At 40.0% G+C, this 18,158-nt stretch overlaps 3 protein-coding genes across 3 annotated transcripts; 2 read left to right on the top strand and 1 right to left on the bottom strand.

Moving 5' to 3' along the window:
• Window positions 1-5,079: 5,079 nt before the first annotated feature.
• On the top strand, window positions 5,080-6,225 carry BDR25DRAFT_356230 (uncharacterized protein; the record flags this gene model as incomplete). The annotated part of the gene is made up of 7 exons (XM_033695596.1): window positions 5,080-5,102; window positions 5,253-5,287; window positions 5,334-5,404; window positions 5,488-5,709; window positions 5,760-5,883; window positions 6,001-6,095; window positions 6,133-6,225. 7 exons carry the CDS (start codon window positions 5,080-5,082, stop codon window positions 6,223-6,225), a joined length of 663 nt encoding a protein of 220 aa, XP_033546375.1.
• Window positions 6,226-6,753: 528 nt separating this feature from the next.
• Window positions 6,754-6,930, bottom strand: BDR25DRAFT_157705 (uncharacterized protein; the record flags this gene model as incomplete). The annotated part of the gene is made up of 1 exon (XM_033683985.1): window positions 6,754-6,930. A coding segment is annotated over one exon (177 nt), but the record flags the coding sequence as incomplete, so codon positions are not given.
• A 4,842-nt stretch (window positions 6,931-11,772) lies between these two features.
• Window positions 11,773-12,483, top strand: BDR25DRAFT_315154 (uncharacterized protein; the record flags this gene model as incomplete). The annotated part of the gene is made up of 3 exons (XM_033691502.1): window positions 11,773-11,781; window positions 12,038-12,073; window positions 12,127-12,483. 3 exons carry the CDS (start codon window positions 11,773-11,775, stop codon window positions 12,481-12,483), a joined length of 402 nt encoding a protein of 133 aa, XP_033546377.1.
• Between the last annotated feature and the right edge of the window lie 5,675 nt (window positions 12,484-18,158).

Genomic DNA, 18,158 nt, shown 5'->3' on the forward strand with positions numbered 1-18,158 from the left:
TGCTAGCACCTTTTAAGTAGCTATTCTTCTATAGTTTCTTTGTAAAGATTTGCTCTGTTATTGTAAGGATACCTAGCAAAAAGCCTTTCTTATCTATGTTGTACGTATTATATGGCTGTACGCTGTACTTCTTAATTTTCTCCCCTAATTAGTTATAGAAAGGCTCTATCTAAGTAGGGCTATTAGCGTGTTTACGCTTAATATTAAATAGCCTAAGATAAGCTAATGTTAATTAATTAAAGTTGCGCTTAAAAAACTTCTAAATATAGTTCTTACCTAGCAGCGTATTAGAGAGCTTTTTAATAAAGTTTTAAACTATAGCTTTAGTAGGCAGTAGCCCTTAAAGCGTTAGGCAATTTATATGCTTAATAAGGGTCTTAGTGTCCTAAGCTCTGAGTAAACGTTGCTTTTTATAGCCCTTATGTTTTAAGCTAGTAATTTCTTTCTAACAGCGCTATATAGTTAAATAATGTTCTTTTAGCTTAATTTATAACTTATTTTGTTTAGCAGAAGGTAGTAAAGTGATTAAATTAATTATCTCCTTAAGATTTATTATAGTTGTTAAGTTATTAATTTTTAAAGTTAGTTTGTGGAAAACGATTTAGTGTTGCATAAGCGAGTCAGTTGCGTAAGCAGGTGAGCTCTTCTACCACAATACAACGACAATCGAAAGGGCACAGATGAAAACTCTGATTCCGAAGATCTCGTTCCCGTTTTTCGAAAAACCGCGTCCGGAGAAGTGATCCTAGACGCCTCGCAAAGTCCCGTCATAGACGAAGTCCTCGACGGGCCATACCTGGTAAGAAAGTACTTGCCCAGAGTCCTGCAGACCTTTTCTCGCATCGAGCGTTGGACCAGCGTTGCCGACCCCGCCGATATTCATCTATCTGGTGCAAAAATTGGTGGAATTCCTTAGCAACACAACAATTTTCCCTGCACGCGTACAAACTCACACACAAACTGTAAATTTACTTATTTTATGTAAGAATTACATAACAACTATCTAATAATTATTAGTACAACTTAAGGCTATACAAATACATGTATAGGAGCTATACTAACGCGTTTTTAGTGTTATAGTCTATTAATATGCTTATAGAGAGGCTAAAGAGGGCGCGTATACCCTCTGTAACTGCAGCAGAGGCAGCAGCTGCTGCTGCAGCTACTGCAGCTATTACAGCACATAAGAAAGCAGCAAAACTATGTTAAAAAGCTATAAAGGCGCAACTAAAGGCTGCAAAGTGTACTAGAGGGCAGACAACGCGCTTACAGCGCAATTAGGTGCAGTTTATAGAGCCTTTAACAGCTAACATAGGCCTAGCAGCTGCTTAGGCAAGCTCTGCTTAAGTTACTACGCCTGTTACTACACAAATAGAGCGCAACTTTGTACTGTTGTTGCTGCTACTAACACTTAAAACACAGCTTAAGGCTATAACTATTAATTTATCTGCTAAGTTAAATTTACTAACAGTAGGCTATGTTACGCCTATAGCAGCTGCTTCTATTTACTCTGCTAACTTATTATTACTGTTAAACGCACTAAAGTATAATCTTAAAGTTAAATATAAGCTAATTATTAACAGAAGAAGCGCTATTTACTGCACACTAAAGCAGCATAATTGCTTTATATAGTAGCTAGAGGACGCAGAGAATGTTGTAAATAAGCTGCTAGCTATGCTAAAAGCTTAACTTAAAAGCTATAAGTATAAGATTATTTAGCGTATAATTAACTTTTAAGTAAGCTTAAAAGTGTAAAAGGTAACACACTTACTAGCAGATTTTAGTGTAGCTAAAAAAAAGAAGTTTTTTAAGCAGGTTAACTATTAAATTAGTAAAGAGCTGCCTTTTTAAGTAGTAAAGGTAAACATTAAGGTTACTATTAAAGCGCTTGCCTTATAAAAAGCCTTTAAGCATAATTAGTACACTAATAAGCCCTTATTTAATGTACCTAACTTATTAACACTATAACTTAAAAAAAATCTAAGGTGTACTTAGTAGCTACTTAACAAGGCAAGAGTAGTACAGTAATTACAGGATATAGCCACGCAGGAGGACTAGGAGAAGAGACTCTACTGCTACTAGTGTTGTAGTAATAGTAAGTGCCTAAACTTTAAGTGCTAGTGCTAGGTTACTACTAACTTTAAGCACTATAAAGTTTTGCCTATAAATGTAAAATCTTAGGTAAATGTAATTTTTATAAGTAAGGTAAAGCTCTTTACGCCTTTAATTTAGCTTATTAATTACTAAAAAAGCCCTACTAGTAGCAGTAACTAGCTAAAGCTAAAGGGCAGGTGTAAAGGTAAAAAGTACTATAGTTCTACTACTAGTAAAAGTAACTTTAAGTGTAATTTTTAGCGCACTTTAAAGAAGCATAAGTGTTAGTAGGCTAGGTAAAAAGTAGAGGATAATGCCTAGTAGTAAAAGGAGCAGCGCAAGATAGTTTAACTTTAGCGTAAAAATATAAGGTTACAGCTAAACTTTTCTAGATTTAGCTAGCCTAGCCTACTAATAGGCTATCTATATAGCCCTGCTGCTGCTGCTAGTTACTTTTAGCCTACTTATTCTCTTTATCTGCAGTAGCTTTACTTACCTTTACTGCTATTACTACTGCTACTAATTACTTAGCGTCTTATTACACCTATAATAGTGCTCTCTACTTATGTGCTAAGCTTAAGCCCTATAAGCAGCAAGAAGAATATAAGAGTAATTATAAAAAAGTTTTTTAAGTAAATTATTACCTAGTAGCTAAAAAATAATTATAAGGACTATAAGTAAGCATAAGATGTAGCAATTTTAGAGTAGTAGACTATTAAAGATTTATAAGAGATGTTAAACTCTAGTAGAAATCTTTATAAGGTAGTAGTTAGTAAGCGCTTTTAGCTAAAAAATAAAGTAGTTAGGCACTTTTAAAAGGATCTTAGGAAGTTTAAACAGCACTATTAAGCTGCTGCTGCTGCTACTGCTGCTGCTACTATAAGACTTATAAACATAGGTAATAACAACACTATAGGTAGTAGAGTAACAAACTAAGAAGACAGGACTAAAAGTGTTAGGCTTTAGAAAAATGTTACTATGTTACTAATACTATAATACTTATTATATAATTAACACTTATTTTTTTTGCCTTATACTCTCTACTGCTTGCTTGCCTTACTGCTACTTTTACATCTTATGCTTAGCCTTTATTAATGCCTTTTTACTCTTTATTTTATATAGGCTATTAGTAGTGTGCTTAAAGTGCTTTCTTATAAACTAATTACACTAACTTTTATAAATAGCTACCCTTAGAAAGTTACTAAAGTTGTTAAATTACCTGTGTGTGCAGCTATAGTACCTATAAATCTAAGCTTTAAGGACACTAAAGGTAAGCTTAATTAAGTTATAGTCTAGCAAGTATAGCAGTAAATATCTAATAATATAGCTAGTTTACTTAATCTTACTTACAACCTTCTAGTTTATATAAATTAAGATGTTGTTAAGAACTACAACTATAGTCTTATTACTATATGCTATGTAAAAAGTAGGTAGTAGCAACTTGCAGATCTAATCTATAAAGTTTTTATAGCTAAAATAGCCCTTTTTTACGCCTGTATAAAGCAGGTACTTATTTATAGTAAACGCAGGTAAGGCTGCCTAGGTTTTCCTTTATTAAATGTCCTATATATAGCAGTTTATAGAGCCTATTAGCGCGTAGGTGTAGTGCTGCTAACTAGTCTTCTTACTAAAGATAGACTTGTCTAGAAACACTAGATTAGCAGCAGTAAACTGCTTTATATAGTAGCAATAGCTTTTATAAAGCTTTTTATTATAAAGTATAAAGATAAAACGCAGCGCTTACTTACTTTAGCTATAATTATTAAGCAGCTAAGTAACTATTAACTAGTGTACTTTAACGCCTTTTTTTATTTATAACTAGTAAGCTATTTTGTTATAATACATTTAGCTACTTTAATAAAGCTTATTAAATAAAGCTTACTTATCTTTAGGTCCTATTTTATGTAGGCAGCTAAGTACAGTGTTTAGATTACTTAGTTTACAAGTGCTACTGTGCAGCTTTAAGTTGCGCTTAATTGTGTACACCTTTAACTGCAACACACTAACATAACTAGCAATAGAGTTGTAACGCTAGCCTAGTAGTAAAAAGTAATATATTTTAATTCTCTAGCGTAAATTAAGGCTGCAGCCTTTAGTTATAAGCTCTCTAGAGATCTTAGGAGCGCAACGCGCCTACGCGGGTGTGAGAGGCCTTGTAGAGACGCTATAGGCTTAAAACATAAGACTATAACTCTAAAAAACGCGTTAGTATACTCCTTTACACATATTTGTATAGCCTTAAGTTTTACTAATAATTATTAAATAGTTGTTGCATAATTCTTACATAAAATAAGTAAATTCACAGTTTGTATGTAAGTTTGTACGCGCGCAGGGAAAATTGTTGTGTTGCCAAGGAATAGATTCCACCGATTTTTGCACCAGATAGATTGGCGGGTGTGGACTCCAGATAATCGCACGATGATCTACAGTCGGGACAACAATTCACGCATTTTCGATCCCTGCGGTGACTCCGCCAGTCCTTCGCGCATTTTTAGCTGGCTCCAATGCGAAGAGTATGATCCATACGGCAATACAATAGTCTTCGAGTACATCTATACGCGAGTAGCTCGATCCGGGTAATCGCAAGCATTGTCTCGATATGCTTCGGCAAGCTGTAATGTGTCAAGGCGACATTTCCGTCATCACCATGCTCTGGGGTAATACGTGCGTGTGCCACATACACACTACTGGTAAATTTTCTGGGCTAACCCAAGCCGCAGCCAACCTCTTCCAATCGCAAATTTCTCGGCACCTCATAAATGCGTTGATTGGAATCGTATTTACGATTGGGCAAAAGAGAACTCGGTAGATGTTTGTGAGAGGTATCGAGCAGGAAACACAGGTCACAGAGAGGGAATGCAGGATAGGGGGTAACGAGAGTAAACCTTAGGGTCGGAGGCAGAGGTACGGAGGCCGAGGAGCCTATATACCCCGTGCCAAGCCTAGGGTACTCAGGGGTTGGATAGCTGTAACATAACCGTGACAATGTTTTTCAGCCCGGCTTCATTGTACACCTAAAATTAGGTAAAATTGCCTTCTGTCATTGCCAGGACACACTAAAAATAAATTTTAGGTCCTTCTTATACAAATCCCAAGAGCAATAGGCTGAGAGTTAAAATGGGATTTTAATAGTGCTCTATTCGAGTTTGAGAAGCCAGTGTCAAAATCTCTGTTGGATATGGCTTAGGAGTTAGTTGATATGTTAGTTTCTCTTTGATCCGATTAAATCTCCGGTGAAGCGCAAATGATGGTACCTAGGCTGGTGCGGTTGGCCAATAAGTCATTGCAGGATCTGCAAATCTTATCTCCAGTAAGACACTATAGCAGTTTGCTATCAACAGGCATTGGTGGGGCTTGAAATACACCAAACTCGCGCCTTGAATTGAAAACTAGAATCTATTGCCCTCTCTGCACTCCCGGGTCGCTTCGATTAATTGCATGGAATCGCTGCAGAAGCAGAATTGTTCTAAGAAATACACCAACGTGAAGAGAGGCATACCAAGTCGTGACCGTATTGAAAGGCGGATGCCAAAAGAGTTGCTTCTGTGCTCAACAGTTTGGTTACTTGCCCTAAGCCAAGCAGAACGGATCCCGAGCTATCCGAAATTCTCCACCGTATCAATAGGATAATCACTGAGACTAGAAGAGGCTAACTAGAGGAACAGTCACTACAGGCCCGCCCGAACCACATGAACGCGACGGCGTTACCTGAAGGCATTTTCGATTCATCATTGTCCGCCAGCATCAGCACCCGATGCAACCCGGAGCTGAGAATTAATAAACGCCATCGTCAGAAATAGCTTGCCTTCCTGCATTAAAGTTATCATCAATTTTTAGTTGCTGGTTAGGTAGCTTAAAATAATATAAATGACGAAAGAGTAAAGAAAGGAATATAATCCCCTTAAGGGTTCTGCCGTACAGAAGAAATGGAACTCGATCTCGCCTTACTCCCCCAATCATTTCTCAGCTTCGTCAAAGCACAAACGCCGTTCGGCCTCATGGTTCGTAGACCTTGGATGGGCTGATCGAGAGGGCTAGGGGAAGTTCAAGGAGCTGACGAAGCACGCACAAATACTAAAGCCCTCGTCCAAGTATGCTACGCAAAATTACTGTCTGTGTAATCCAAGTTGAGCTAATAGCAGCGTGGGCCCATTTTCATGCCTTTAATACAAGATTTGGTCTCTTTGCTGGTTCCATTTTCAAACGCAGAGTCCAGAACTGGGCCTCTTCCGGAGGACATTGTGGCTTGGCTGTCTTGGCGATCGGACGCCACACCGTATTCCCACGTGGCTTGTAAAACGTTCAAACTTAAAATCCACTGTTCGTGGATTCACTAGCTCACTCGCTAATATTAAGCTCACGCATTACGAATCACAAGAGAAAAGCATAAGTTTACGCTATTTAACCCATAATTATGTACATGAAGATCGCCGGACTCCGTACGCAGATGGTAATTGACGGCTTATCTCATAAAATCAATGAGACTGTTCACGCTGCTCAATGACCTTCTCAAGTCTCTGCTTGACGGCCCCCTTCACCTCCTCCAGTTCGACTGCTGCTCCTGCTCCTACCCCTTCTCGCTCTAGAGGGACTAGACGTTCTCGAACTTGTGATGGTTTCGGAATGTGCTGCCCGTCGTTGAAGTGGATTTCGGCCGACTGTATCGCTCAGTCCCCTCCGCACGTTTTTCGAAACATCGTCCACCTCGTCCTTGATGAGCACCGTCTCATGGTGGTAATACCGCGCCACATTCTTCACACCGGCTTCCGTCGCCTCCTTAAGTAGCAGACCTTCTTTAGGCCGTTCTTCGTATTCCCAGGAGTCCTTGATCGCAAGGTGACCGCCTGACTTGCCATGGAGGGAACCACGCTCGGCCAGCCAAGGAGCGCTGTCGCCTCATGCGCACCTCCAACCGGATCCGCTCCATCTGACTATTTCGCCGGATGTGCATGTATCTTCCGCCACCCTCTACTATAGTGGGATCGAAACCCAGCTCTTCCTCATCAATCCGGCGGGCGCAAAAGTGGGGTTGTGACGTTATCACAGTCTGATAATTGCGCACGAACGCGAGAATCAACAGGTCTCCAAAACATTTTAGTACCAAAATATAAACGTTAGGCTAATTTACTTTCCCTCAAACTCCATAACGTGTTTTATCACTCTTCCGGATTTATCAGTCATCTGGACACCCCACTAAAATCAACGCAGCTTTTTAACGGATTGCGCCACAACTACAAAATTAATCTGTTTAAAATTCTAGGTAGAGCTAGCTAAGATAGCCCTGCATTGAGTCCTATTATGGCCTCGGATATGGCACTTTGAACACGTTGGTGGTGCGCGCTGGCGCGCGGGCTGAGTCTCCTGTTGAGCTACCTCACTCTCCGCATTTTCAGCCTGCATAGCAAGTAGCCGGCCCTGCTCAGCCTGTAGAGCTCCTCCGCGGGCAATATACTGGTGGCGCTGCTGCTGTTTACGCTGGCGGCGCTGATTAGCTGTGCGGAGCTCTGTATTTTCCTTTGCAAGTAGAATAGCTGAGTGCAATGCAAGCTGGCAACCCTTAACAAGTTGCCTAACTGCGTAGCTTAACAGGCTCTGCGACAAGCGCTGGAGAAGGTCTTTAACAAGGCGAGCCTGCTTCTCTAGCTGGTCTATGTTATGCGGCGTCTCAGCCGTCCATGCGACCTCAGTGTCGGCAGCTGTTACTGGTGGGGACGGCGTCCTAACTATCGTGAGCGACGACAGGACGCGATCTGGACAGGATAGTACAAGCCCTGTTGCCTAGAAGCCAGCCTGGATGTTCTGCTCTGTAGAGACTGTGTCTCTAATACCTAGGTATATCTCTAGGAAGTTGTTCTTGTTGATATGGGAGATGCTCTAGCGGGCGAGCCCCTGGACTTTGAGTCTGTATGCGCGCTTAAGAGGCGAGAAGCAGCTAACATTAAGTGGCTGGAGCAGGTGTGAGGTATGTGGCGGCATGCAGAGTGTGATAATCTTATTCTCTACACAGTACTAATCAAACTCAGGTGTTGCGTGGCTGCTATGGCCAGGGCTTCCAACGGGCCGTACTACGGTCCGTACAAAGTGAACCGTAACGGTCACGTGTTCAGTACGAACGTACCGAGTTCGTGAGCCGTACCGTACGATTAATGATGCCCTAGGTACGGTACGTAGTACGGATGTCTCAAAAATGCCTATTACAGACCATTTTCTATTCCAGAGTTATCTATCCACGCCTCTTGCCGCCTTACAGGCCTCATCTAGTCCTATCTGCTCTTGTTACTAGGGAGAACTAGTTATTTTATAGTTAATTAGACCTTAATCTTGCGTCTCTAGAGACCCATAGTCTTAGCTGTTTCAACTAGAGTACGGCGTACTTTAATCGAATCGTACTACTCGTACAGATCACGTGAGCCGTAACAGTTACGATACGTACACCTACCTCTCCTCCCCCCTGTCGTACGAACGTACACAAAATCTCACCCGTACAGGCCTCAAAATCGCCCAATCGTACAGTACTACGCCTCGTTGGAAGCCCTGGCTATGGCTGTCAAGAATTAGTAGTTAATGGGCGCCAGTTGTACGCGTTCTTGTATGGCTATTAAAGTGCTTAAGCTAGACAAAGCTAAGCTTGTTAGTTGTCCAGCTGTTGTCGCTAACAGCAATCGTCCAGCCGGCGCGTAGGCCTTGATACCAGCTGGCTTGGTGGACCTTAGCCCTCAGAATGATAAAGGGCGAGATCGCCCACCCAGCCGCGTTGATCCCCTTAATTGTTGTAACCCACTTGCGATCCCCAAGCTGTATATTAACTGCCTAGCTAATTGTATTAGAGCTTGTAATAACCTTTAACATTGCAGCAATCCCTATTATAAATCTAGTCTTATTAAAGTTGTAGATATCCTTGTTAAGTATGCTGTATAACTAACGCGTCTCCTCTACAAGCTGAAACTACGCGCGGATTGTAACTAGGTCCTTGCATCTCGCGCGCTGCAAATAGAAGTTGCGATTCTACTTCATCTTAAGCTCTAGCTAGGCGTTAATAAAGCGCGATACCTAGCACTTGCCAACAGGCTGAGAAGGAGGATCTTGGCCGCGCGGGGCAAGTAAAGTATCAGCCATCTGTCGCACGTTGATAATAAGGGGCGGAAATCCACGGCGGTCGAGGTCCAGGACCCACTTAACTAGAGACTCCTCCTATAAGGGCTGTAGCTTGCATTTTCAGGCGTTGACAACGGATTGTGGGAGGGCACCGTTAACGCGATCGTATAGCGTTGATCGAGGGACATTGTACATAACAGCAGCTCGAGAGCGACTTGATATTGTCTTATTTTGAACGGCCTGTATAGAAAGAACAAGTCTGCCCTCTTTCTGGGCCTACTGGGCCTTCTGTGTGGATAGCATCGCGTGTTTGGTGGAAGACGCGTCGCGATTTTGGTGGAGTGTCCGGATGGCTGATATATCCGGATGAGTGATAAAACACGTTAATTCGTGCCTGGCTTATGGTAGCCTCCCTCTCCCAAGAATTGTCGCCGCCTGGACCTTTCTATTCAACAAGGTATTCCGTCCTCCCGTGTCGAGTCCGCTTTCCCAGCAATCGCTCAATCCCAAAATGGTTCCCTTCATAACTCACCTCGAACTCGTCGATTAGCTCAGCACCTATGTTTCTCTGTTTCTCCCGTGTGCTATCCTTGATGGCAAAGCCCTTCCGCTTCACCAAGTACCAAGTCATTCTACCTCGCTTCCATTTGCCAAGCAACATCTCGACTTCCCATATGTTTTCCTCGGCATGTCTCGGGACCGGCTGGTTTGCTACTTGATTGCGAGAAAAACCAGTCATTGGTTCTCCCTTGTGTACAGTTTCGGGTTTAATTCCCTGGGAAGGGTCCTCGGGTAGAGAGCACAGAGAAGTATTGGTGGTAGTGCAGGAATCCCAAATACTGCTTTCTTGACTCCGGCAACATGAAGAGCAACTACTGAGTGGTTGACCGTAGGTTGGCATCATCATCCCGGGTGCCGATTCGGGACTCCCGAGTTCGTGCCGTGGTAGGTTATGGGCGGCAAATTGACTCCGTGGCGACAAGAGCTTCGGCTCCGTGAACGGGTAGATGAAAGAGCAATCGTTCCGAACATGGAACAGGGGCGGGCCAGCCGTCGATTCGAAGTACGACTGAAATGCATATGAGGAGGGATGCTCGAAACTCTGTACTGGTAAAGGTACCTCGTGAGGAAAAAAAAAGGACTGCCCATAGCAAACGTATGCTCCATCAACGGTCTTTGTTCGGTCAGCAAGGCGCCCGTTGTGGCCGGTTGGGAACAATGGGGTGGCGCGCTTCTCTCCATGGCTTCAAGTTGGATGTCGAAAGAATCCCATTGTTCATTGAGAGATAGGATACTCGACTCAGGCACCGAAGGACAAAGACCTTCTTTGTACCGATGAGAGAGCTCTGGGTAACCCATGACAGGGTAAGGTGGCCAATTTTGACCAGGGATAATCTGCTGCGTTGATTCCATTATGAAGGAATATGAAAGAAGTCTCCCGTACTCGCGTCGAACTTTGGAGTGGATGATAGAGAGGTCTGTATGTTGGAGTTGGACTCGGAATGAAGAGCTTGTGCAGGCCAACGAAGCACCTTACTTATATGTACGCCAGTGACCACGACATGTCAATAAGCCTTGATCTACCCATAGGCTCCTGTCTCAAGGCTGATTTGGCATGAAGAGCTCATTCCAGACTGCAAGGACATGTTGCACCCATGGAGCCTAAGATGCCTTGGCTGTGCTTCCGAACTATCTCGCAAAGCCACAGACTGGGGGACGCATGAGATTGATGATGCTCATGATGTCTACTAGACCGGGACTTCCTTGATAGTTTATCAGCACCCTGTTGGACTCAACTTCGCGACCAAAGGATTCTGGCAATGCGATGGAGAGGCCTCCCCTTCACTTTGCCTATCAGGAGGCACGATAGGTCACCAACTGACGCGCGGCAGACCAGAACCCGAGGATACGAATGCGTCAGGACACTGCCGAAGACGCAGACTCGGTGCTTTGCATGATCTTCAAGGGAAGGGGAGGCTTAGATGAGGACATGGGAGTGATAGACTCGGAAGGGCTGGGTCGACTCCGCATGTCTCTTGATGCGCAATAGGATCGCGCTGTCAAAGCGGATTCCCACATTCGCAATAGCTTACGGGATGGAATGAGGTGGAAGATAGGGGACGCTTGCATTATTCACGGATCACCGTACGAGAATCGTTCCAGCTGGCTAGCTTTGACCTATCCCGAGCTGCACCGCCTTGACACTCACTTGACCATGGATATTGCTCTGTTACTTCACAATCATGCGTCGCATGAAGCGGCAGTAATGGCGGTGGCTTATCGACACCGTCCATGCCACTGGCCAAGGCTTCCAACGAGGCGTAGTACTGTACGATTGGGCGATTTTGAGGCCTGTACGGGTGAGATTTTGTGTACGTTCGTACGATAGGGAGGAGGAGAGGTAGGTGTACGTATCGTAACTGTTACGGCTCACGTGATCTGTACAAGTAGTACAATTCGATTAAAGTACGCCGTACTCCAGTCAAAACAGCTAAGACTATAGGTCCCTAGAGACGCAAGATTAAGGTCTAATTAACTATAAAATAACTAGTTCTCCCTAGTAACAAGAGCAGATAGGACTAGATGAGGCCTGTAAGGCGGCAAGAGGCGTAGTGTGAGGAGGCGTGGTGTGAGGGGTATTGATCAGGAAACACAAGTCACAGAGAGGGAATGCAGGATAGGGGGTAACGAGAGTAAACTTTAGGGTTGGAGGCAGAGGTACGGAGGCCTAGGAGCCTATATACCCCGTGCCAATCCTAGGGTACTGAGGGGTTGGATAGCTGTAACATAACTGTGTATACAAACTTCCCAAAAGGGTAATACAATCCATACTACGTACCGTACCTAGGGCATCATTAAACGTACGGTACGGCTCACGAACTCGGTACGTTCGTACTGAACACGTGACCGTTACGGTTCACTTTGTACGGACCGTAGTACGGCCCGTTGGAAGCCCTGCCACTGGCCTCTGGGCAGCTGAGTGATTCAAGAAGCCAAAGAGCACATGAGTCACTTTGGAGAAGCGTCTTCAGGGACGAAACATGGCTTCAGCTCGCACTTGACAAATTTGGCGTGAATCCGGTCCTCGTTGGCCCTGACTTATATAAATACTTCGACGAGCCCAAGGAGGAATACCAGAATGGGTACATGGTACTTCTCTCAGGGGATTTAGAAGACGAACTTAGATGGGAGCGAGCCACGTTCTTTTATAGTCTGAAAAAGCATAAGTACGATAAGGCTACCAAAGAAATTTCGTTTAACGTTAATTGTGGAATCACGCTACTCGACTATTGATGGGTTGTGAGGAAATTGAGATGGCAAATCTTCGACCACTGTTTCATAGGAAACCCCCAACCGCTTATTGCTTCTGGAATGATGATGAAGCAAGATTAAGAAGTACTGTTCGACCGAATATTGTTGGGATAGAAGGAGAGATTACTCGGCTTAGGGACATTGCCCCTATCTGCTGTCTCAGGCTTTGTGTCCCCCCGGAAAGCCAACGCAGCAGCAAATTCTCGCACAGCCTGATACACTTCAAGTCACACCAATTTACAAAGACGGGGAAAAATATCCTGCAGGAGAAATCCAAGGATGGGAATACGGCTGGTAGATAGCAAATCCAAGTTCTCATTTCAATGTACACAATGCACTCTTCCTGCGGCTTTCGTCTCTGGCCATCGGCATCCGTATATCCTCAAGTGCCGCCGGCATCGAAAACATGTAGGGTGGTCGGCATATCGTGGGCTCTAAGCCTTCTCAGCCTAGCCAACAGAGACCTTATCTCACAAGTCAGCCGCCCCACAGATGATTTTGCACTAATACTATTTTAGATTAGACAAAACTTCTAAAACTTCTAAGCTAATTAAAACTTCTAAGGTCTTCTAGGCTAATTAAAGGCTAATTACTAATAACGCGTAAAATTATCTGCAGAGCGTCTAAGAAGAAATAGAGTAAGTTTATATGTATCTTAGTTCACAAATCTATTAAATTATGCAATAGCACTACACTAGCATTAGTATCTATTAAAATGTTTAATGTAATTAAAAACAGAGGTATTTATTTTTATAATAGGCACATTTTAAGACATATCTAACACTATTTAAAGAGTAAAGTACATTATTAAACACATTTTTAATGTGTTGTGTGTTCTAGCTATTAACTGTCTATCCCTATCCTATTACTCCTGTTAACACTACGCGTTGTATCCCTTTATAACTGCAGGAGCTAAGGCACACATGCCTTCTCTATTACCTCTTATAATTAAAACTTTAGTGTAAACAGGTGTAGGTGTGCAGTCGCAGTTATTAGTACACCTACGCTTAACCTACTGCATTATATAACCTAGTTAATAAGAAGGGCGTTAGGGATTCTATACCTCTAAGGAACTTCTAGGAACTTCTAGAAACTTTTAAAAACTTCTAGAAACTTCTAAGAACTTCTAGGGACTTCTAGGGACTTCTAGAAACTTCTAAAGTATAGTAAAAAAAAGGGTTAAGAAAAAAAGAAATAGGCGTTTAAAATAGTAAAAAAGTAGAAAAAAGCAAAAACATTAAAATGCTTTAAATGCAATAAGTTAGGGCCCTATTTCTCTAAGCCTTTAGCTTTAGATTAATCTTGTCCTATCTATAAAGTTAAAAGATCTTTTTAGCCTTATCTTAGTAGCTAGGGATGTCTATAATGTTAAATTCTAGAAGGACGTTCTCTACGCGTGTCTTACACAGATCCTTTACAAAGGAAGAATAATAAGCGCTAATAATAGTAGCCTATTACTATGTAATAAGTAAGTCTGTACCTTAAAGCAACTAATATTTAATTATAGGGATACTCTTTTAATTACCTAGACTAGTTTTAGTAAGAGCATAATCTTCTACACTTATTTAGTGTTAACTGCTAAAATTACTATCTAAATTATTCTACTAAATAAGCTTAAAGACAAGCAGCTAGACAACATATAACAACTAAAAAAATGTAAGCTATGTATTATTAATGCGTAGAGTAGGGCTAGTTAGTAGGGACTATTTACTTAAATTATTAACAGAGAATTTACTTATCTACTTATAAAGCTAAAGCAGGCTTTTAGTAGAGCTTTCTAGGACATTCTAAAAAATCTAGAGTTATAGTCTTAAATTAGATTAGTAGCTATTAATAAATATTATTTTATATTAGACTAGAAAAAGTTTTAACTTACATTTATAATACTAAGTTAACTATAAGTTATACTTTAAAAGGATGTTATCTAGTTTGCCTGTTCTGCTATGTTAGACAGTACTGCAGAGGATGCAGTCTTACGCTACGCTAGTTTCTGTCCACTAGGCTGCTGTATGTACTAGACTAAGGTTATCTGCACATTAGTTAATTACTTTAATGTTGCTATTTTAGTAGTTTCTTTACTATAAAGTAAAGTTAACTTATAGAATAGTCTTTATTTTCTTTTAAAAGAAAGTGTCTTAAGTAGGTGTACTAATTCTAGAGAGATCTCTAAGATAGTTGTATTTATTAATAGGCGTATATCTGTTTAGTTAGCTGCAGCGTAGTTTTACTTAATGCTCCTTTATTTAATAGAAGGACTAGAACTCTACAATTAGTATATAACTAATATTAATAATAGTCTACAGTGTGTGTACAACATAGTAGAGATGTTTACTGTAAATGTGCAAGAATATAACTAGAACAAGTGTTATTTTAAGTTTAAAAAGCTAATATCTTATATCTAAATTATAGTAGCTACTACTTTACTAGGCATAGGCGTTAATATCTCTAATGTTAACTACATTATATGCTAGAAGTTTCTAATTATAAAGAGCCTCTTAGATCTCTAGCAGCGTGCTAGGCGCAGTAAACGCGCACTTAGTTAATTAAGTACTGCGTATATATTCCTACTATATTAGTTATTTAACTCTAAGGGTTTATATAAACTAGGCGTTTTACTACTCTACCCTAAATAAAATAGACAGCCTTTAAGAAAAAAAACAGCGCAGAATTAGTTACTAGTTAATAAAGTAAAAGTATATAGTTAATTAGCCTAAAGCTTTACACTAGGTAATACTAGTAACATAAATAGTGTCTGCTTATAAAAGTCTAGCTAAGAAACTGCTAGGTTAGACTAGCCTTCTACTAGATATTAGATAAAGTCTAATATACAGGCCTAGGCAAACATAGGTAATTACTAGATTAATATAGCTAATAGTTTATATTACTATAAAAGTATTTTATCTTAACTAGGGGAGTATAATATCCCTCTAAAAGACAGATTTATTGTTGTACTAAGTTTCTGCTATTTAAAGTGCAATATTGCACTTCTTCTACTAGCTACGCTACTGCTAGAGCCCCTAAGTGTAGTTTCTGCTCTAAGAATAGGCACACTCTCTACCTTTATACTTATTGCCCTTAATAAGTAAGCTAGAATCTAGGTAGAGAGACACTACAGTAACTCTACATGTTAAGCACCTCTGCCTTTATCTGTGTATATAAGGATGTGCTTATAATAGGAGCTGTTGCAATACTATAAAATTAAGTATACTATTAAAGTAGATCTTATAGTTAATAAGATATATAAGCATGTTCTATTTATATCTAGTTAGAAACATTTTAAGACTAATGCTAAAGCACTTTATAACATACTTTTAGGCATAGTAGCGTCTGCAAACATATGTTTAGTCTATTATAAAAAAAAGCTATAACGCTAGTATATAAAGTAAAATAAATCTAGTTAGGTCTATACTCTATTATCTATAAAAGATTTAAGTGTAGATTATGTTACTTAAATCTGTTAACAGAATAACGCTCTTACTAAGAAGGTAGCACTGCAACATACACTGCAAGCTGCATCTGCATCCTCTAGTAGCCGCGTTGTCCTCTAGCTAGTTGTATTAGATAATACTTATATAACTATAAGTGCCTTTACTTTAACTGTACTAAAGATACTACCTTTAAATAACACATTGCGTAGCATTATTTATATAATTATATTAAGCTTTACTTAAGAAGTTATATATTTATAAAGTTTTATAGATAACTTTTTTTTAGCATACAGTCTAGGTTCTCTAGAATATTTAAAAGTAGGCTAATAGTAGGCTAGTAATGCTAACTGCTAGCACTAGTTAATCTAGTTAGCTAAAGCCCCTAGAAGACAGAAGTTTGCTAGTAACAGTACACAATAATGTAAGTTACAGTAGGCAAAATAAGCTATATATATATAAGGCAGCTATAAACACTACGCTATTGCAACCCTAGGCAGCATTAGTAAATGTAGATAGAAATATATTATATTACTAAAAAAAAGTTCTTAGTTTCTTACTAGTATCCTAGAGTAGAAAAGTGTAATATATAACTAATAAAAAAAAAAGCTGTTTAATGTGTTATAAATTATATTATTAGCTTAAGCATTTTTTTAAAGGCTCTAATTTTTTACTTTATGCCTTAGTTAGCCTAAAAGTTTATAGAAGTTTTAGAGCACTTAAAATATCTAAAATATTTAAAGTAAAATTATAGTTTATAGTAATCTAATTAGTAAAAGTTAGCTAAAGTTTTAAAGTATTTTATAATTTAAAAAAGTACTATATATTATAGGGTCTTTATTAGTCTAGAAGTTTACAGAAGTTTTAGAAGTTAGTAAAAGTAAAAATATAGTAAAGTTGCTATAGTAAAAGTATAACACATATAACTTACTAGTAACTAATAGATAGTAATATAAACAACACTATATTATAAGTTTAACTTTAACTATAACATTAACATGCCTTACTTTTAGTCTCTTTTAGAAGCCCTAGGTTTTATAACTTAAAATAAACATTAAGCTATAGCAGTAGCTACTGCTTTAGGCTATAGGGTAACCTATAGTAGGCGCATTTTCTACTTCTTATAAGCTATTAGTTGCTGTTACTGTCTTTACAGCAGTTGTAGTTAAGGGCACAGGTTGCTAACATTAGTATAGCTGCTATTACTATTGCCCTTGCCCTCACCCTTACCCTTGCCTTTGCCTCCCTCCTACCCTCCTTGTCCGCCTCCCCCTCCCTCCTCCTCCTCCTCCACCACTACTACTACTACTACTACCTCCTTCTCCTTTTTCTTCTCCTCCTCCTTCTTTTCTCTTCTTTCTGCTGCCTTCTAATAATAATAACAACAACAACAATAAGGTCTAGCAGCTATTTAGGGACAACCCTCCCTCTTTAGCTGCTCCCCTCCTCCCTCCTCCTCCCCCTGCTGTGGTAGTGCCTGCGCCTGTGCCTAGCTTGCAAGGATACTACACCTAGGGTTAACAGGCAAACCCTGTTTGCTAGCTGTAGGCTTAGGCTAACTAGCCTACTAGTAAATGTTATGTTTACTAGGAAAATAGCAAGTAGTAGTTTACCCTAAAGGCTATAAAGTCTACTCTGTAAAAGGAGGTAAACACAGTTCACAGTTATATAGGCTAAATTATAGAGACAAAGTTAGGTAAGTAGTTACTAGGTAATTAGCAGTGCACTTACTATTAAAAAAAAGGTTAAAAGTGCTAGCATTATTTTAATAATGCTAGGTTATAAGTTAAGCATGCTAAATTAACTTGCGCTTATTATTATGCTAACCTTTATAAAGGTAGTTGCATGTTCTTAACCTGCTATAAGAAGAACCTATAGGTAAAACCACCTTCTAGACCTAGAGGGATAAGGTATTATCCCTTAGCACTAAAAGGGCCACCCCCTCCCCCACCTCCTAGAGGTGCTAGCAGCATTGCTGTGTAATAGGTATTAGGTGTTAATAAATAATAACCTTTATGTATATCTTTACTGCAGCAGCTTTAAACTATCTCTAGAGTAGCTCTAAGTACTATATAAAAAAAGACACTAGAGTGTTAGAGTTAGGTTAACTTAGTAAAGCGTCCCTTACTATCTAGGTTTTAACTTTGTGCTAGCTTTAGCTAGTGTCTTAAAAGAATCTAAGTAACAGGGCTTAGTAAGACAACATTAATATATAATAACTTTTATATACAC

The sequence above is a fragment of the Lindgomyces ingoldianus genome, assembly GCF_010093535.1.
Source record: "Lindgomyces ingoldianus strain ATCC 200398 unplaced genomic scaffold BDR25scaffold_20, whole genome shotgun sequence".
NCBI lineage: Eukaryota > Fungi > Ascomycota > Dothideomycetes > Pleosporales > Lindgomycetaceae > Lindgomyces > Lindgomyces ingoldianus.